General features: G+C 43.3%; 1 protein-coding gene across 1 annotated transcript in view; it reads left to right on the top strand.

Annotated features, from left to right (window-relative positions):
- ETS1 (ETS proto-oncogene 1, transcription factor) overlaps window positions 1-20,252 on the top strand; it is a 50,565-nt gene extending 30,313 nt beyond the window's left edge. Inside the window, exons 5-8 of the mRNA XM_073603287.1 lie at window positions 2,576-2,824; window positions 3,662-3,922; window positions 11,224-11,342; window positions 13,228-20,252. Of these exons, the coding sequence (XP_073459388.1) occupies window positions 2,576-2,824; window positions 3,662-3,922; window positions 11,224-11,342; window positions 13,228-13,443 (845 nt within the window). The 3' untranslated portion in view covers window positions 13,444-20,252. The remainder of the gene's footprint in view (window positions 1-2,575; window positions 2,825-3,661; window positions 3,923-11,223; window positions 11,343-13,227) is intronic.
- The last annotated feature ends 1,007 nt before the right edge of the window (window positions 20,253-21,259 follow it).

Here is a 21,259-nt window from a genome sequence, read left to right as displayed (position 1 = left end):
TGACTGGAGCATGTGGTGTGAGATTGTCAATTCTGAAGATGGAGGATCGGCTTGAAAAGCATTGCCACCCCAAATAAGGAAGTAGAGGGAAATATCAGGATCAACCAGGTATTTAGTATCTAAGAATATAGTAATGAAAGAAATGAGAACACAGTAAGAGCAATTAACTTTAGAGCTAATGACACAAAAAACTTTTTGGCTTTACTAATGCTTTAAGTGGTCCTTCACAAGTGCGCCAGGCACTGCTGCTCTTCTGAAAAGCAATCTACACTGGCATGATTTTCAGAGGTGAATGACAGGTGGTGAGGAAGCGATGTGTCATCTCCTCACCCCCTGATTTGACCCTATAATTGACGTACTACCTTGATGCAGTTGCATGCACATGGTTGTGATGCTTTTCCTGCATGACTCAATAGAGCTGCATTAGTGGTGTTTAAATTTTGCCATGCCATGTGTACAGCTTTGAGCAGTTGTGTGTTAGTGTTCAGGCAGGTGGTTGGTTAAACCGTGGCTCAACCGACTGGTTTTACCAACCTCGCATGTGAATGAGCCCAAAGATCTTAATCACAGATTATAATGGAAGAGCTGAACTCTGACTACTTGAAGCTTGCTGAAAGCCTGCTAGCAGCTTGTTTAAAGTTACAGTCAGCACTAACATCATGATTTATGTATAACAACCCCATATTGGAACTAAAGTTTTCTTTAAAAGGCTTCAACAAAATCTGCAAAAGATTGCTGAAAGCTTTACAATTGCTTTGCAAAAGCTTGCTGTGCACACTGCTCTTAGGGGGCCCAGCAGGACAATACATCACAGCATTCTATGGTGGTCCTTTCATCGTAGTGTAAGGTACTCAAACACAGAATGATCGTTTTGTGAGCCATCAGACCCACAAATTTGAACAATATATGTAGACTGTGAAGGACGCCCAGGTCTGGACAGCTGCAACCCACTGCTATCTCTATTACATTATCTGTATCAGCACAAAGAAATATGAAGAAAACTGAGCCAGAACCTTCATTTCTCTGTTTCCTTGGTTCCTATCTGAATATATTTAAAAATACAAAATCTTGCATGCAAAACTGATATCAGAATTAAACCATAAGGATTGTTGCCTCCCTTTCTCTACACCATTTTATGTGTGAGTATCTTATTTATGACAGTTACTGTTTCTGACTTGATACTAGTCCAATTAAGAACTACTGATATTCTGTACTGCATTTTGTTTTATACTATCTTGTGTTTTCTGACGTCAGTCATTTTTTTTATAATGGATGCCATGTCTGTATCTCTCTGTGTATTGTTTATGCAAGAAACTAAATTCATAAAAAATAATTTATTTTAAAAAATGGTGCCAGGTCAGGGAAAGCCTGATACACGTCAGCCTTGCTGTGCGAAGGATTCCTCTTTTGTCTTGTCTTGTTGAAATAATAATAAAGGTTCTATGGATTTTACTTGACATTGCAACTCGTCGCCAGACTTCTCATCTTTTTGAAGCTGAATTTGTGCCAGTGTTTGAGTAAAGCAGAAGTAAACTTCATTGGTGGGGGCGAGCTTTCAAAATAATCTGCAAGTATTCACAGGATACTAGCAGGCTATGGCACACACCTACCTCCTTCTGTGCTGTCCCACCAGAGATGGCAGGTCCACGCACTTGTTACCGTTGGGTCCCCTAACAGCGCCATCTCTACTGCCAATTCATGTGGCTCCTACGGCAATTCTCTTCAGCCATTGGCCGGGCACAAATGTAGCTTTTGCACATGCGCCCGCAAGTTACATCATCCCTGGCACATCTTACCGATGCTGGAAATGATCTGAGAATGAATCCTACATGGCACATGCACCACACAGTGTATACAAAAAAATAAAATAATGCCCGTGGAAAGAGAAGTTTTTTTGAGAGAAGAGACTTTGCATGTCTTTTTCTGAAAAAAATCTCTACCGTCTAGCAATTCTACTACTAAATGGCTTGTGTATAGATAAACATGGTTTTCCTGTGTTTGAAGTGCGTGTCTAATACAGGGCAGGCTAAACCCACTTAGTAAAATCTCATAGAAGCTTAGTTAGTATTTATTATTATTAGCAATATTTTAAAATCTGCCTCTTTCTAGTTAAAGGGGTTGTAAAGGTATAATTTAGAAAAAAAATAACAAACATGTACCTGCTCTGTTCAAAGGTTTTGCACAGAGCAGTCCTGATCCTCCTCTTCTGGGTTGCCCCGCCGGTGCTCCTGGCTCCACCCCTTCGAGTGCCCCCACGGAGAGCGGCTTTCAATGGGGGCACCATGCGCTCCCAAGTCCCGCTGTTGCGTCCATTGACATAGACAGTGGGACTCAGCCCCACCCCGCTTGCGTGTCACAGGATTTGATTGACAGCAGGGGGGGAGGGGGGCCTGGGGGCACCTGCAGCAAAATGAGGGGGGAAAAGGATAAATCCAGATTTTTACCTTTTTAAAATGGACAATTGCACAGAGCAAGCAAAATGTAATCCAGTTAGGGTCAGCATTTGTTTTAATTTGTATGTCATCAGCCATGGTTTGTATCCTCTCGGTGACATCAGCTTTGTCCTCTCTTGCAGGTTACGGAAGCGAACATGCACAGTGCGTTCCCCCCTCGGAGTTCTCAGAGCCAAGCTTTATCACAGAATCCTACCAGACCCTCCACCCCATCAGCTCGGAGGAACTCTTGTCTTTGAAATATGAGACGGACTACCCCTCCCCCATCTTGAGAGACCCCCTACAGCCTGACTCTCTCCAGGGAGACTACTTCACTATCAAGCAGGAGGTGGTGTCACCGGACAACATGTGTGTGGGCAGGATCAGTCGAGGTAAGAGGGATCCACAGACAGCCGCAGCTTTGCCCGAGTCAGAACAGACATACAAATCACCACCCCCTTCATGTATTCTCATTCATTAGGGAATTCTTAGGCATTTTGACATTTGGCGCAATTTTTTTAAATTCAATGTATTGCAGTGCTAATGTAGGTTCTGTTTGGGTGTAGCTGGAAGGCAGTTGAGAATCTTCTGAAAAGTCCATATAAATTTACAATAATTTAAATTCTCTATGCCTCTGTTAGCAAAGTAGAAAAAAATATTCACTGATAGCAACCAATTTAGATGTGACCGCCTCTGGTAAAATAACGAATAGAGAGAATATGATTGGTTGATTTAAAACAACACGGAGGGTGATAATGCCCAGTGTGATTGTCACAACTTATGCCCAGTTTAGCTAAATCTCAGATATGACGGATGATGTGCAATAGGTCTGGCCGGTCACATGGGAGACAGTAAAACTCTGAAAACATTCATTCCGTGTCTCACCAAATTTAGTCATCCGTATTAAACTGGATTGGGTAATATCATACAACTCCTCTGATCTAAAATCCTTACGGAGCATGTCCGCTGTCACGGACATGACCCATAAGATCTTAGTGTCTTTGCCACCCATAGCAGCCACTCACTTTCCAGCTGCCATGCTTCTAGTGCAGACTGTGCATTGAAGGCAAGCAGCTGATTGGTTGCCGTGGGTCGATTGACCCGTTTGCCACAAGTCAATGCCACTTAATGCGGGTACCACAGATAGAACTTTGACCCCACACTAGCGAGACGTTGTTTTGTCAAGGTTTCAGCTGTCACTTAAGTAACGGGCTGGTGTTTGTGGACAGGCAAGCTTGGCGGACAGGAGTCATTTGAGAGTATCGAGAGTCACGACAGCTGTGACCGCCTCACTCAGTCATGGAGCAGCCAGTCTTCGTATAATAGCCTGCAGCGTGTCCCATCGTATGACAGCTTTGACTCGGAGGATTACCCACCTGCACTGCCCAACCACAAACCAAAAGGAACCTTCAAGGACTATGTGAGGGACCGGGCCGAGCTGAATAAAGACAAGCCAGTCATCCCTGCCGCTGCCCTTGCAGGATACACAGGTAGGCTGACAATGTGTGACAGAAGCAGTGGGCCTGATGTAGCGTGTATGAGGGGAGGAGATGTGAAGATGTTCGGACATATACAGGTCTTCAGTGGGTTGTAGTACAGGCAGTTGGGGGGGTGGGGGGTGGCAAGCATTTGTAAGTATACAAGACCAATTGTTTGGTGTAGTATGGAAAACATTTGGAGCTCTTTCGGTCTGTAGGGGGGTATACTAGAGGCGGCACAGTGGTGCAGTGGGTAGCACTCTCGCCTTGCAGTAAGAAGGGTTGCTGGTTCAAATCCCGACCACAACACTACCTGCCTGGAGTTTGCATGTTCTCCCTGTGTCTGCGTGGGTTTCCTCCCGGTACTCCGGTTTCCTCCCACACTCCAAAGACATGCTGGTAGGTTAATTGGATCCAGTCTAAATTGGCCCTAGTATAGGTATGAATGTGAGTTAGGGACCTTAGATTGTAAGCTCCTTGAGGGTATAGGGACTGATGTGAATGTATAATATATATATATATATGTAAAGCGCTGCGTAAATTGACGGCGCTATATAAGTACCTGAAATAAATAAAAATAAATAAAATAAATAAAACATTTGAAGGTAGATGGGCCCATAGTGAGGTATAGCAGGTCTACATCTTGATGAATATGAGCCCGTAGGTGAAAATTGGATGTATACAAGCCCATACTAGGGTATGCTGGAAGAGGACATTTAGAGGTATACAGCCCCATAGTGGGGTATAGTAGAAGAGGACATAGTGGAGAGAGCACATTTGGCAGTATACAGATCCAAAATGGGGTTTAGTAAGAGGCAGTGTTTGCAGGTATATGAACCTATAGTGGGATGTAGTAGGGGGGGGGGGTGCATTTAAAGATACGTGGGTTATAGTAGGGGCCAGTAGGGCGTTTTTTTTTTGTTTTTTTTTGGGCCCTTAGTGAGGGAGGACATTTGGAGGTACACAGATCTATGGTGAGGTATAGTAGGGGGGAGATTTAGAGGTATACGGGGCCCATAGTGGGGTAAAGTATGGAGTTATTTGGAGGTATATGGGCCATAGCGTCGTTTAGTAGGTGGGGATACTTGGAGGTGTACAAGCATAAGTGAGGGGGGACATTTAGAGTTAGGGGGGCCAAAATTGAGGGTGGACGTTTAGAGGTATACAGTTTGATAGTGTGTGAGGACATTTGGAAATTTATCAGTACATAGTGGGGTATAGAAGAACAGGACATGAAAGTCTATAGTGTGTGTGTGTGTGTGTGGGGACGGGACATTTAAAGGTCCATAATTGGGGAACAACTGTGGCCTCATGGTGACAGTTCTACTTTGTCTAATACTTAGAATTTCTCAGATTCTTCATTCAGCCAGTATGGATAAAGAGACCGAGGTGGTGGAGACACTTCTCAGTCCGCCCACTCAGCACCTTGCAGAATTAGCTCAATTTCTGCAGCCTTTTAAATTGGGTCGTGATTTTTCACTTTGATAAGTTGCTCTGAGCAGTGTGAGAAGCGGCGAGAGGTTTCCGTCACAATTCACTTTCACACCTTCTGTGTGACTAAGCTGATATTATCTGAGGCACACGCACTTTACACACCACCCTATGCTGCACTTACTAACCACCCAGCACAGAGATATATAGCAAGATTGCAGTGTGACACAGATCTATGTGTGCATTGTCATAAGAAAGTTACAGCATTCGCATATATATGAGATGTAACTGTTGGTTATAAGTACCATGCAGCCTCTTTGTTAAAGAGCAACTGAACTGCAGGCAGCAAGTAAAACCAGAACTGATATTATCCAGAAAACATTGCAATTGTGCCAAAGTAAAAAAATAAATCCTTGCCACCTTAACCTGAATTTTATAGGGAATGCCTTCTCTGTCACAGGATACTGTGCACACCTAAATCAGCCTATGTGGTTCGACCATCACTGGGGTCAGAGAGGGGGTGGAGCTGGGACCAGGCTACACTCCAGTCTTTAGGTTGTCAGGCTTACGGCTATTCAGAAGTGGCTTTTACAGGATTCAGGTAGCGGGCAGTCAGGGGCAGAGGTGACTGGCAGAATTACAGCAGGTAGGCCGAGTCTCCAGAGTCATTTTGAATGAAAAATGTGTTCTTTTTGGAGTGTTCCCTTTGGAGCAATATTATATGGTCAGTGCAGGATTGACGCCTTCCCATAGCACTGACAGCTCCCTTGTGTACACTGTGTGTATATATATGTATATGTATGTATATATAAATACACACATACAGTGTAGCACTTCTAAACAATCAATATTCATCCAGTGACACAAGTATTTTAATATACATATAAAAGTGATAGGAAATAAAGGTACAAAGAATCAGATGGTGATACTGTATATCGATGGTTTAGAACCGGTACATTGTTTATATATACACTCACCGGCCACTTTATTAGGTTTGCTAGTACCGGGTTGGACCCCCTTTTGCCTTCAGAACTGTCCTAATTCTTTGTGGCATAGATTCAACAAGGTGTTGGAAACATTTCTCAGAGATTTTGGTCCATATTGACATGATAGCATCACGCAGTTGCTGCAGATTTGTCGGCTGCACATCCATGATGCGAATCTCCCATTCCACCACATCCCAAAGGTGCTCTATTGGATGAGATCTGGTGACTGTGGAGGCCATTGGAGTACAGTGATCTCATTGTCATGTTCAAGAAACCAGTGGTGAGATGATTGGAGCTTTGTGACATGGGGCCTTATCCTGCTGGAAGGAGCCATCAGAAGATGGGTACACTGTAGTCATAAAGGGATGGACATGGTCAGCAACAATACTCAGGCCGTGGTGTTTAAACAATGCTGGTACTAAGGGGCCCAAAGTGTGCCAAGAAAATATCCCTCCACACCATTACACCACCACCAGCCTGAACTGTTGATACAAGGCAGGATGGATCCATGCTTTCATGTTGTTTACACCAAATTCTGACCCTATAATCTGAATGTCGCAGCTGAAATTGAGACCAATTCAGACCAGGCAACGTTTTTCCAATCTCCGATTGTCCAATTTTGGTGACGATTTTTGGTTTCCCTGTGCAAATTGTAGTCTCAGTTTCCTGTTAGCTGACAGGCATGCCACCCGGTGTGGTCTTCTGCTGCTGTGGCCCATCTGCTTCAAGGTTTAATGTGTCGTGCGTTCAGAGATGGTATTCTGCATACCTTGGTTGTAACGAGTGGCGAGTGGTTATTTGAGTTACTGTTGCCTTTCTGTCATCTGCCCATTTTCGGCTCACCTCTGACATCAACATTTTCATCCACACAACTGCCGCTCACTGGATGTTTTCTCTTTTTCTGACCATTCTCTGTAAACCCGAGAGATGGTTGTGTGTGAAAATCCCAGTAGATCAACAATTTTTGAAATACTCAGACCAGCTTGTCTGGCACCAACAACCATGCCACGTTCAAAGTCACTTAAAGTGGTTGTAAACCCACATGCAAAAAAAAAAAAAAAAGACCTGCAAGACAAAGGCATAATGAGCTAGTATGCATAGCATACTATTACTACCTCATTATGTAATACTCACCTGAGATCGAAGCCCCCGCTGCGGTGCCCGTACACAACACAAGGCGGCGACATTTCTCTCGGAGTTACTTCCGGGTATCGCGGCTCAGGTGCTGTGATTGGCCAGAGCCACGATGACGTCACTCCCGCGCATGTGCGCGGGAGCCGCCGGTAACGGCACACTCACTGAAGCAAACGGCACGTACGTGCCATTGCTTCATTGTGCATGTGCCGATGATGTTAGCACATGCAGATACATGGGATATCTCCTAAATCGTGCAGGTTTAGGAGGTATCCGGGGTAGCTACAAGTAAGCCTTATAAGCTTACCTGTAGCAAAAAGTGAATTGTAAGGGTTTACAACCACTTTAAATTCTCGTTTCTTCACCATTCTGATGCTCTGTTTGAACTTCAGTAAGTTGTCTTCACCACATCTAGATGCCTAAATGGCATGCCATGTGATTGACTGATTAGCAATTTGTGTTACCAAGCAAACAGGTGTACCTAATAAAGTGGGCGGTGTGTGTATGGGTATATATATACACACACACACGCACACACACACACACACAGGTTACTTCTATACTTTATTGTAGCATTTTCCCTAATTTTGTAAGCAATTATTTCAATCCTTGTTATAAAAAGCGCAGAAAATGATTTATAACTATTTATATACACATCAATATATACACTTTTATATACACATTGCAAAGTCCTTCTCTCATTTCTCTCTGCATACTTCTGCAGCTGTACACAGTAATTCATGCCGTGCAGGGTCCCTGAGGACATAGTTGCGCTCCAGCAATGGCTGGTCACATATGGACACAGCCCTCAGCAACAAATCTCATTCCTAAACACAGAAGACGTATACAAACTATACATCTGCACTGTCCTGACCACAAATATGTACACAAGTCAGACATAGACATGATCCTTCTCTGTGAGAGTAGAAAGAGCGCATGCATTCTCCTCAGGTCAGCGCTGCCCACTCAGCGCCAGGAAGACCCCACATTGGGAGGCTCTCTGGACTCGCCAGTCTGTGAGCTGCAGATTGATGAATATTTTGGTTTGGGGTTTATACAGGCTTATAGCAGACCGTTATAGTAGATGTAAACCCAATCACTAAAATCTTATAGAAGTTGTAGCAGGTTAATGTCATTTTTAATAATGTTAAATCCAGTGGCGGCCCGTCCGTTAGGGATGCAGGGGTGCTACCCCCCCATCCATGTATCTGGCCCCCTAATCTACGTGCGGGCGCCGGCCACATGGATTCCAATTTTTTTTTTTTTTTTGAAGAGTATGATTAGAGCCAGAGGCTTTAATAGGCTTGTGTGACAATAGTGAATGAATATTCACTATTGTCTCCCTCATTCTTCTCCCAGCCATTTAGGAAGACCCTATTGGCCAGGAAGTCTTAGGACTTGGGGTGTAACGGATGCCGTCCGTCTCCCGCAGGGGTAATAATAGTTTATGCCGCCCCCCAAAAAATTTTGAGCACCACCTGCCACTGGTTAAATCTGCAGCTTTTATTAATAGCTCCTGGTGATCCTGCCATGAAAGTCTTTGTTCAGCACTTTTTATAATTGGATGACAACAATCCGTTTCCTAATTGAGTGTTTCTGATGTCACCCTGTCATATGGGCTTCTGATGGAGACTGTAAGTGGACATTTCAACACACATTACACAGACATGGTCCACAGTTGTCACCATTAGGAAACCCACACTGGGAAAGGCCACGCAGACATCCCTTGAGTGCATGGAGACAGGAAGTGGCTGCAAAGAGGCTGCAGGACTTCAGCAGCCCTGAGATCATGTAACCAAGGACGAGAAAAAGGTGAAAACAAGAGTTTTAGAAAAACAAACATGGCAGCTGTTAATGATACACAGAGCAAAACTAAATGTCCTCTAGTTAGAGTTCACACATACTTTAAGATCAGTTCTGCAATTCAAGGACAATTGCGGATATGGCATCTTAGATTGAAGTGTCTGAGCGAAGCAGGACTCTGGCTTTTGAGGAACCACAAGACCCCGCAGTTGTTCTGATCTTCCGGAGTTTACCACTGCAGGACATGCTGAGATTTGTAGTTCCTTAATAGTTGTAGCCTTGCAGGTTTTCCTTGTCACATTTGTAATGGAGATGCGCCCTCTACCAAATGAGCTTCAGGTTGAAGCCGTTACGGTGATGAGGCTGCAGTAAGCTGTGGTGCTGGCGTACAGACAGATTATATGGAGTGAATTGTATTTGGCAGATGTGCAGTTTGCTGTGTGTGTGTATATAAAAGTTACTGTATACAAAGACTAAACACAGAACAGAGGGTGAGAGGCGCCTCTGCAGGGGCCACTACCCCAGTGTCAGGCCATGCGATATCTGCAGAAATATTTCCTTATTTAAACAGAAAATGCTCTTGTGAGCCTGGGAACTTTCCATTCACAGGGCCCTCTTGGGGTTTGCGGTCACTGTGCACAACAGCTGTGGCCTGAAAAACGGAGCCAAACGTGTGCATGGGTCGGAACGCGTTTCAATCCCCATCCAGTGAATTCTAGATTACTAAAGCATCGCTCAGTTTGATGCTGCTCTGTGCCTGGCAAGCTTTGGGCTGCACTCTCTGAATCTGAAATGCACCCCCCTTCCCACCCCAACCGCCTTCTCTGTGCGCATATTAAAGGCCGTTGTGTTTCAACTGTGTTAAAATGTCCATTATGTGGCTGGAGACCAGACAGAACTGAGATTGGCGAGCAGAATGGGGGTTCTGTCTCTGGCCAACAGTATTTTTAGAATCAGGGTTCCCCTGTAGCTGAATGGGGAGACATATTTTCCCAGTGAGGACAGTGCATTCCTATCATGTGACGGGCATAATAAGTCTGTTTCTGCGCCCGCCATCACTGGCTGCGGCCTAACACAGGCTCCATTGTGCACAGGAATAGCATGTGAGTCCCATTGACTGGTTTCAGTCTTTGAACCCTGTTCAGGTTATGGGTCATTGGGTTGCAGCGAAGGACAGAGGCGTGCTGTTATCAGCCAATTTGCAGTTGCTCCGGGACTTTCCAGAGCAGCGCCATGCTCAGGAATCCAACGGTCACATGTCTCGCTAATAAAGTGCGAAGGCCCATGGGCAGTGCCCTGTGTGTAGAAATATTGTTCTAGTGTACAAGATGGCTGCAGGGAGGCAATTTAGAATCCACCATGGATGTTACAATGTAGAGGATCAGACATGTCTATAGTCAGACAACAACACAGAAGTAAGGGCAGGCACACCACTATCGCACATCTGCAGATGCTAGACTGTCCAGGCACTTCCTGTGGGTAACAATACTATGTCCAGGTCTCCCAGTGGTGCTCCTGCATTGTCACCATGTCACATGTACCCCAGAAGATGACTACGGACACATTTCATAGTGATGGTCTACTGTTGTCACTATCAGCAAGCAAGTCCAGAGCAAAGATGTGCAACCCAGAAAAAGTAGTGGAAGGAGACGAGCAGCACTGAGAAGTAAAAACAGAGTTTTATGGAAAAAGAAATCAAATGGTTTATGATGAACAGTGCACTGAGCAAGCTAAATGTCACCCAGTTGGTGTTTAAATCTACTTTAAATATTGGGTGATCATATGGGGAACACATGACAGGGAGAGCTTTCTAGGGATTCTGCTCTGTATCCTTACTTTGTACCTTGTACTATTTCTGGTGGGTCATAATGGATATAACTTCTCTATGACTGTGTGATGAGGACATCTATGATGGTGGGAATATATAGACAATGCTGACCTCTCTTCTGTCTTTCCTAGGCAGTGGACCAATCCAGCTTTGGCAATTCCTCTTGGAGCTCCTTACAGACAAGTCATGCCAGTCTTTCATCAGCTGGACGGGGGATGGCTGGGAGTTTAAACTGTCTGACCCAGATGAGGTAAGTACCTGCTGACAGGGCAGTCATCTTATCTTTGTAGCTGATAATTATTTAGCGGTATTGGATCCTTTTTTCAGAATCCCAATAAAAAGACTGAAAATAAGTGGATTGATGTTCTACTGATCATTAGGTCTCTTTGCATGTTTATGGTTACATGTTATACTTACGTGGAAGCCTGTATAGGGAGATCAAGAGAGTTCCTACATCTACAACTCAATCCATAAAACGCACAAGAAGTCACTGAGCATCTTCTCTACTGACTTTATGTGGGCAATCCCTCAAAGGCTCCTATAGGGTAGAAACATCCTATACACTTACAGGATATCGAAACTTACAAAGTATACTTGGACAGTTCACTAGACCATTTAAATATTGTGCATCTGTAAACATAAGTTAATAACCAACAGATGTTGGTTTAGAACCAACTCACCTCTGGTGTTCTAAGTCCTTGGCTACAAGGCACAGGTGTATTCTCTTCCACCTAATGGGGTCTATGGCGTGCTGACTCCTAGTGAACAATGTAAAGGTTGTCCAGACCCCCTCCCCCCAGATTCCACCAGACAGCTTTCCCTTTCCATGTAACCTCTTCAAATTCTCCGTTTCACGCTGTTGCTGTAACACAGGGTTTGATTTACGAAATCTGGAGTGCAAAAAACTGGTAGCCAATCGGCTTATAACTTCAGGCTGTTCAGTTAAGCTCTGACGAAAAAAACCTGGAAGCTGATTGGCTACTATGCAAGGCTGCACAAGATTTTGCACTCTCCAGTTTTAATAAATCAACCCCACAGTTCTGTAACTAACAATGCGGACATTTCCTCCAGAATGACTATTAGTAGAGTCCTGGTGAGTGGTGTGGCTTTTCTTGTTGGGAGGAGGGGGGGGGGGTTGAGTGTGAATGAAAACGCTTTTTAGGCTGTGGGGGGATCTGTAAGTCACTGCTGTCCAATCGTGTGTTTTCTGTATTATCCAATTATAATCTGTATTTTGTATCATGTTCTTATACTGTAGCTTTTTTTCTGACATTAATTCTCTCTATTCTTCTATTATTCCTTTTCTTGGATTTCTTTTGACATTTCACTATTGAAATTACTAATTTTTGGGTAACTTCCAACCTATCCCTATTGTACCTGGCAAAGTTTCCCTCTGTTTGGACAGAATTATGGGATCATTACTCTGGGACCTGCTGCCATACTAGATACTGGTAGCAGAATTTGTAAATGAAAAAAGCTTCCTCCTCAGGAGTTGTATCCATTGCTGTCCTGAACACATTTACTGTTATATCCCTAAGCCCAGATAAAGGGGTCCTCTTAGAACCTACAAAATGCATTGTCTTTTTATGAAATGCATTGATAAAATAACCTTTATCTGCACAGAAATGACAAGTCTGGCACTCTACTCCTTACATCCCCAGTTTCCTTACTCCATCATCTTCATCCTTAACTATTTCAAGTGCCTGTAAAACCTAAAATCTATTTTTCAGTATGTTTGGCATCATGCCATACTGCATATAGTTTTCAAGAGCAAATCATTTTTGGTGACTTTGTTGCAGCGCCTTACTTGGCTATCTGGGCAGTAACAGCACTTTGCAGGCTGACAACGCTATGTCCCAGGCTCACAATTGGCAGCAGCGTTGTCAGCCTGCTGTGTGCGCTCATTTAGTTGTCTGTCGCTCTGCCAGTCCGCTTTAGCAGATAAGAAGCTCAGCGGCCAACTGAAGGAGCGCACACAGCAGGCTGACAACGCTGCTGCTGATTGTGAAGAGGTGATGTAGCATTGTCAGCCTGATAAGGACTTTCCAGAAGCAGAGGTCGACCTCTGTATTCCTCGGCGTTACTTTACTCAAACAACCCACCCTTGAAATATAACATTTGTCTCTGTTCTGCAGGTTGCCCGGCGTTGGGGGAAAAGGAAGAACAAGCCTAAGATGAACTATGAAAAGCTGAGCCGCGGCCTTCGATACTACTATGACAAGAACATCATTCACAAGACGGCCGGCAAGCGCTATGTCTACCGCTTTGTATGTGACTTGCAAAGCCTTCTGGGATATGTACCAGAGGAGCTCCATGCCATGTTGGATGTTAAACCGGACAACGACGAATAGAAACACTGTCAGAGTCTTATTGGAAAAAAAAAAAGACCAAAGCCCCTCTCTCTGGGAATGTGCAAGATGGACACAAAGGATTCTGGGAAGAGGGGTCTCCCCACATGCCAGGCGGGATTAAGAAACGTGGCTACTTAAGAAGTTAGCTGGGTTCTTTCCTGCCTTAAAGCTGAACGAGGACCAAGAGAAGAGCAAGTTGATGGCTTTTTTTTTATTAATCAGAATCATTCCCGATGTCGTGCCAGTATTTCTGACTTTTTCATTTTATCTTGAAAGCTGATTTCCTTTTTAAAAAGTTACAATAGTAGCAGCCTCAGAGGCGGGTCATATCCGTACCGGAGCGGAGAAACGGTACCGCAAGGCTCAGAGCCCTACGTAAGTCTTGTGCAGGTTTTGTGCTCGATGTGACCACAGAGCTCCAGTGTTAATTGAATCTTCTCAGGACCCAAGTGCAAATGCAGTAACCAAACGACAGCCAATCCTTGCCTGTATTTTACCGCATAAAATGCCGTAAGCCCCAAACGCCTAATTTCCGCTATTGTTTAAGCTTCCTCACTGAGCCGCCAACATGACTTTCTTCTCTCCATCTTAAGTGTTCCCAGATTGTATTTTTATAGAGATGATAAATATATGTGTATATATTTTATAAGAAAGTTTTTTTTTTTTTGTTTTTTTTTTTAATGAGATAGTTGTACAGATTTAAAGTTCTTTTTTTTTTTTTTTATTTCAAGTGTGCCAAAGATGTTTCTCTATTGGCTTTGGTCAGCTGTGACAATCCTATGTGTTGTAGTAAGGACACTGCTTAAAGTGTAAGTCCCGCCAAGACTTTCCTTTCTAGTTTGTGATGGACGGAGGTGCATTAAAATCCCTGCTGGGTTTTTTTTTTTTTTTTTACTTCTGTTCCACTGGAAAGATTTCCACTCGCTTCCTGTCCCAGTCACAATGGTTTCACAAGTAAGGGAAAATCTCCAACAGCAACACAGACAGGCTAGAATCCGTGTCAGATTTTTACATCTAGCACGTGGAAAGGCTAAAAAAAAAACAAGATTAATATGTATAAAATGATTTTTTTTTTTTTTAATGATTTTAAACCTTCATTTCAGTCTTGCACAGTTGTACAGACTCTCCTCCCGTACTTATTCTGATTTCACTGCACATTGTGAGCTTCTCACAATGTGAATTATAAACTGCAGAATATCAGATGGAGTCCACCTCATTTCCTGGCTGTAGGACGTCCAGCATTAGCTAGTTCTAGGGACACTAACTCCTTCAGACTGGCACTGCTCTTTAAAATAGTTCTGAAGGCAGACGTTTTTTTTTTTTTTTTTTTTTTTTTTTATCTTAATGTATTAAGATGATAAACCTTCTGTGTGCAGCTCCCCCCCCCCCACATATACTTACCTGAGCCCCATCTCGATCCAGTGATGTTGCATGAGCTATGGGCTCCCACTGCTGTCAATCAGTCAGTGAGCCAATGAGAGAGAGGGGGTGGGGCCGAGCCAAGGCTCTGTGTCTGGAGGCATACACACACACAGCAGCTCGGCTCAGGTGTCCCCATAGCAAGCTTCTTACTGTGGTGGCACTTGGCAGCAGGAAGGGGCCAGGATCACAGGTGAGGGACCTGAGAAGAGGAGGATCTAGGCTGTTGTGTGCAAAACCACTACACAGAGCAGATAAGTATGACATGTTTGTTCATTTTAAACTTAAAAAAAACAAGATTTTAATATATCACTTTAAGGCATTTTGACATTTGCTCCTCCCAAGAACAAGCCCACTGCTTGCATCAGGGCTGCAGGCTCTTGAGAGGAGACCTGAGGGGAGCATGCTGTGAGGTTTTCTGGAAGTTATCTACAGGAACCTGCTGGCCCCTCCCATCAGCCATGATCTGTCTGCATTGCATAGAGAAGCACAGCGCTCTAGTGATGACATCTGGCTCTATAATAAATTATGTAATGAAAATGGAAAGGTTTTACTTTAAAATATCATTAGCATGTTAATGAGGGGGGAAGAATGGCACCAGTGAGGGCAAATTATATACAAATTAAACTTCAGTTTCAATAATATAAATAAAAAGTGATGTCTAAAACTTTATTTTTTTTTGCCTTTCCATGTGTTAGAATTCTATTTTAAACCTTGCCTGTCCTTAAAAAAAAAAAAAAAACCTATAAGATAAAGGAGTGTTTCCTTGAACATATACTATGGAGGGTATGGAAAAATTCCCCCCAGTTATAGATTTTTTTTTTTTCTTAATTCTGTCTGTATCCCTGTTGCAAATTTTCCCTCATTTCTTGTTTGGTGAAACTGCAGATCCTACGACATTAGGTGGAGTTGAATGTCTCTAACAGAGCCCCGGATTACAGTAAAAACCTGACAGAGGTTCTAAGCCTTTCTAAGTCTATCCAACACTAAAGTAAAAAAAAAAAAGTTCTGGCTGGACATACACTTCTAAGACACTGACATACGCTATGGTTCTGCGGAGCCATTGTGGTTTACTGCTCAGCCGGTTGTAAAGATTGTGTCTGAAGGAGCAGTCATCCAATCAGCTGCTTTCTTACATTATCTGTTGGAAACACAGCAGGGGAAGCTGAATGGTGGATGCTTTTCCTCCATATGGCCCACATTCCCTGCCCCCGCTCCTCTGATAAGTCCCATATGGAGGGCACAGGGACATTCCTCTAGAAGGAATATTTGCCATTCATGATAGATGTCTGGGTGCTCCTGTGAGAGCAGCTTGTTGTCACACGCCTGCAGGGGTGATTTAAGGCACTGACAAGGCTGCTTACCATATCATCAGCTCCCATCTGGGGACAGAGGATGCCAGAGTACTTCATACATTCCTCACATCCTCCGGGTTAACCCTTCCCAGGCTGGGAGACAATTCAGTGCTCTGCGGTATGCTCCATAGACCGTCTAAGATCAGGAAAAATAATTAAAGAAAGGGTTTTGCCTTATTTTTTGTCTCATTTCTATATAGATAACTTTTCTTTCAAAGGCTTAGTCCACCTTTTAGACAGTGTTTCATTTTATACCCATATTTAGGGTGCAACATGAAGCATGATCACATACCGCATCATCCTAACCCCCCAAAAAATCACAGAGTGCCTCTGCTAACTATCTGAGTTTAGTGTGGCTGGCAGTAGCTCTGGCCAAAGAGCCGCACCATAAAGTTCTTGGATCCATCAATAAGAAATACTACAAGTCCCATCTGCAGCAGGTCAGTGACATCGCCTCGTTTGTAGCCCATTCAGAACTTCCTCCAACCACATTACAGAAGATCCATACCCCTCTGTACAGACCTGAGGGTAAACCATGCAACAGCCTGTGTATTGCACCCACAATGCTCTGCAGGCCTGATTGCACAACTTTTAATAAGTGCACTTTTTTTTTCTCTCATTGCTAGTGTATTTAATACATTTTTTCACAAGGTGGACTGTGCCTTTAATTTGGCAAACTCGCCTGCATCAGGGTGAAGAGTAAAGTGGTGCTTAAGTTCAGAATTGTACATCCAGCGGAGCCTGCCTGGGCTTCCTCCTGTCTGCACCTTTATTGAAGGAGAAGAAGGGGGGTTGGGGTTGCAGTGTGATCAAAGAGGAAAAGCAGCAGCTTCAGGTTAGAGGGCAGAGAGCTCTTCCCATCATTGACATTAACTTGGCCTGTTCTCAGCCAGCAGAATTACCACTAAGCAGGGCAGCAGTGTATGTAAAGTGCTCCATGTCAGTGCAATGTGACCTTATCAGCTGCTTTTGGAGGGACCCCGGCCTTTATGATGGTGAATGTTAGCTTTTAGCCATTGTTCACATTGGGCCGATTTGACATGCCAAAACTGAGCCTATTGCCGGCAACTGTTTCATCTGAATCTGTGGGACACCGCCTTTGGGGCGCCACACTGATTCCCAAAAGTAGTTCCTGGAGATTTCAATAGACATCTGTGCATTAACCCGCACAGGACTCTCAAATCACCCCCGAACTCGCAATGAAGTGCGAGTTAAGCTGAACTCCCATGATTTCAAACCCGCCCTCAATGTGAACATGGGCTCAGGGTGAGTTTAAAATAAAATTCAGGAATGTCAGCTAATCTCTAAAGACAATCAGAATCTTTTCCTGTATGTAGGATGAGTATCAATGAAATTTTATGATAAAGCAAATTCTGGACCATGTGCAATCATTAGAGAGATATCTTCAACAGATACCTGTATTGTGAGGATTACAGGGACAGGTGACCTCTCCTGAACATCAGTTGCCCAGACAGTCCTAATGATCCAATGGTTTCAATACAGTCCAAGGCACTGACCTGGGCCAGGAGATGTGACTTCCTTTGCTGCATACTTGTCCCAAATCCAATGACTGATGAAAGCCAAGTGGGTTGTATTTTCAGGAGCTTAGCAATGGCAGCCTACATTTTTATTTTTTTTTTAATGGCAGGTTTATTTAGGTTGGTGCTGAACATTTGTCCTCATCACTTATGACTGTAATCATTAGCATGTGTAGAGTGGCATGGACGGGCTCTGTGATAACGGGGAAGGGGGTTGTGTCTCACTTGTGTCACAGAACAACCAAACCAGCACCGAGTTTTCCATCAGAATCAATAAAGACTTTACAAAAAGTGCTAATAAGAAGTAGAGTTACAAAACGTTTCTCTAGTAAGATACAAGTCGTGCGTACGCAAGATGCTGACCTTCTGTCAGATCTGCCTTCTTTAAGATTGAAAGTTTTTTTTTTTAATTTGAGAAAGTGGTTGAGAGATATTTAGAGGGAAATGCCTACAAAGCATTAACTTGGAGCTGGTCGGCACTGCAATGTCAGGGATGTGACTGTGCCTTATCTGTGGGTGATAATCTTCCACTTTGTGCCTTATCCCAAGCAATGACAACTCAGAATATGTAGGAAATATGATATGAATAACAGAACACATTTAGGGGGTCACAGGGGATTTTATTTATCAAACCGTTACCTAAAACAACCATTCAGATCCTTCATGTCCCAAAAGTACACTGGTGGAGGTACAGCCAGCACTTCCTGCTTAACCAGATCCATGGTTTAAGCAGTGATAAAACCTTCTTAATACATGTACACCCACCTGTCCCTTCTATGAGAGCACAGCCCATCCTGGTCACTGTTTATGGAAACCAAATCCGTCAGAAACAATTGCTGCTTTCGGTGGTGGGGGGTACCAGAGGTCCAGTGGCACTTAAAGGGCTCATACAAATGAGCTTTTTTAAAGAGAACCTGTCACCAGACCATTTATTTTAACAACAATTTTTTCATAAATTTTATATATGAATTTAACACGTTTTAGGCATGTCATTTACCTGTAAAAGCCCTTCTTGTGTAGACATCCAAAAGCTGCGAGACTGCTTCTGGTCACTGACATTTTGGATGTGCTGTCAACAACCCCAGCAGACTCAGAGCTGTCACTTATATATTCCCCTTCACACTTCTTCCTGCAGCCACATTCAGGCTGGGTTCACACTAATGCGAATTGGATGCGGAGAAGTCCGCATGTCAGGAGATCGCGACCGGCTCTCTATGGAGCCGGTTCACACATCTCCGGTGTGCATTGCACAGGAGTCCTGTGCGTCTTTTACAACGTTTCAGGTCCAAATTCAGCCAAAAATTCAGACTGAAATCGGACCTGATACAGTGAATGTCGACGCACCGGACCCCCTGCTGTGAGCCGCTCCGTGCTCAAGTGTGAACCCAGCCTAAAGGTTATGTAGAGAGGTAAAGGGAGGGTTGGAGGAGCTGGGCTGCACAGACAGTAATTAGACACTCCCATATGAGGAAAGGGCCATAAGGTGCAAAATGGCGGCGGCGGGGGGGGGGATTTGTGCTGAGGAACTGACTCTCTTGCAGTAGTCAAATTCCTTTGAAAATTTAAAGGCACACTGCAAGTGATTAAAAAAATGTATTTGTGGAAAGGAAAGACACTGCAAGTAATCATTTTAGATACTTGATTTTTTTGTGCTTTTACCTGCAATTTTCTAAGGTTTAGTGACAGGGTCTCTTTAAGATTTTTTTTTTTTTCTTTTTCCTAGTCTAAGGTAAATGCATGTGTCCTTTATGTCTGGGTATTTACAGGTTCACTTGTTTATACAATCAAAATGCAGATTTGAAAGCAGAAACATGTACAGTGACTGCAAATTTGGATAAATAAGCATCAGGTACAGCACCAAATCAAACAGTTGGCTTTACTGTAGCAGGCACTTATATCATCGAGATATACTTATCTTAACAAAGTGTACAAACCCCCAAAGGGATGATTGCCATAGAGCAAATGGGATCCTGGAAGCCTAAATTGTGCAAATCCTGGCCTATCTTCTTCTGAAGAGCATTGAAAAGCTGAGATAATCTGGACTTGTAGATCTTTATGAACTCACATCTGGTGCAGCTAATCCAGTTTCACTCCACTTACCTCTACAGAGTGTGGGCATCTCCTGTGCAGCAGCTGAGCTGATATGTCCTTTTCTATGACCACACTTTGTATTTGTATTTTCTGCTTAATTTATGAGAAATCAGGTGTCGCTCTATATGGAAACATGTAGCTGACTTGTGTAGCATTTCATGAAGTACTGTTCTATTTCTACGGAAAATAATGGCGCTCGTTGGGGCCGGCGCTGGAGAGATGCGGCTGGGGGCTCCCCTATCTGGAAGATTGTTTTATTGCCCTGTAGTTTATACTGATGCAGGAACATCATTTCTGATAGATATTTTTATACATATGTATATGTGAATATATATTCGGTTTCTTTTTCTTACTGTGTTTAAAACAAACTTTGGAAAATTAAAAATGAAGCATTTATACAAAACGTCTGGCGCTTGTCCTTTCCTGTCCTGCATGTGTTGGGTCCATTTATAAAGATCCGATATCCTTACTGACGGCTTATGAAGTAGCAATAAACTGTTCTAATTTTTGCCACACTTTCACACAGCTGAAAATAAACCAACAAAATATTCAGCTGGAAGATTTGGAAGGATTGACCATTTTTAATAAACACAAGTAAAAGTTTAATTGTTGCTCTTAAATCCTATATAATGGACCACTTCCATGGATAACCATGTGCAGATTCCAAGCTGGGGCTCATTCTCACCCTGAACTGAGGAGAAAAACAGCCGGCAGCACACCATAACGTCCAAGGTCCAAGCCCAGTGTTGGGTGAAACATGTCAATGGAGGTGGTCCTAGGAAGGGTGTTATGAAATATGTCCTGGACTAATAACATTTTTGAGAAATGTTTGATGTTGATATGCAATGAGCAAAACAGAGTTTTTCCCAAAAGTTTTTGAGAGATGATCATCATGATAATCATACACCTCATGGGGCGGAACAAGAGAAATCAATGGATTCCCCCATTTAGGGTAAGCAGCATGAATGGAGGAATTTCCTCTGCCAGCTATTGTATTCTGACAGCGGGCATCCACAGCTCTCAAAATACTTGAACAGTGACTGGACCTGATTGGCTTCAGTAGTCACTGTTCAGCTGAAAACTTTCCACCAGGCTCCTTCAATTTTCCATTCAAAGGTTAATGAGCCGGATGGTAGTGATGGGGCCATCCACAGATCAAATTTCGATGCTGAATCACCTGAAATTCAATCTATGTATGAGCAGCTCAACAGGGGAATGAAAGTTGGGAATCAACATCTATGTCTAGGCAGACATACCACAATGTGTGTATAGCATAATATATATATATATATATATATATATATATATATATATATATATATATATATATATATATGTGGTTTGTTTCCAGTAAATAAGATTCAGCCACAGCTCCATATATGGCCACATAATGCAGTTGGCAGCAATGAACTA

Source organism: Aquarana catesbeiana, linkage group LG10, assembly GCF_042186555.1.
Source record: "Aquarana catesbeiana isolate 2022-GZ linkage group LG10, ASM4218655v1, whole genome shotgun sequence".
Lineage (NCBI taxonomy): Eukaryota > Metazoa > Chordata > Amphibia > Anura > Ranidae > Aquarana > Aquarana catesbeiana.
The sequence above is the reverse complement of the archived record's forward strand: the minus strand, read 5'-3'. Positions and strand labels throughout refer to the sequence as shown.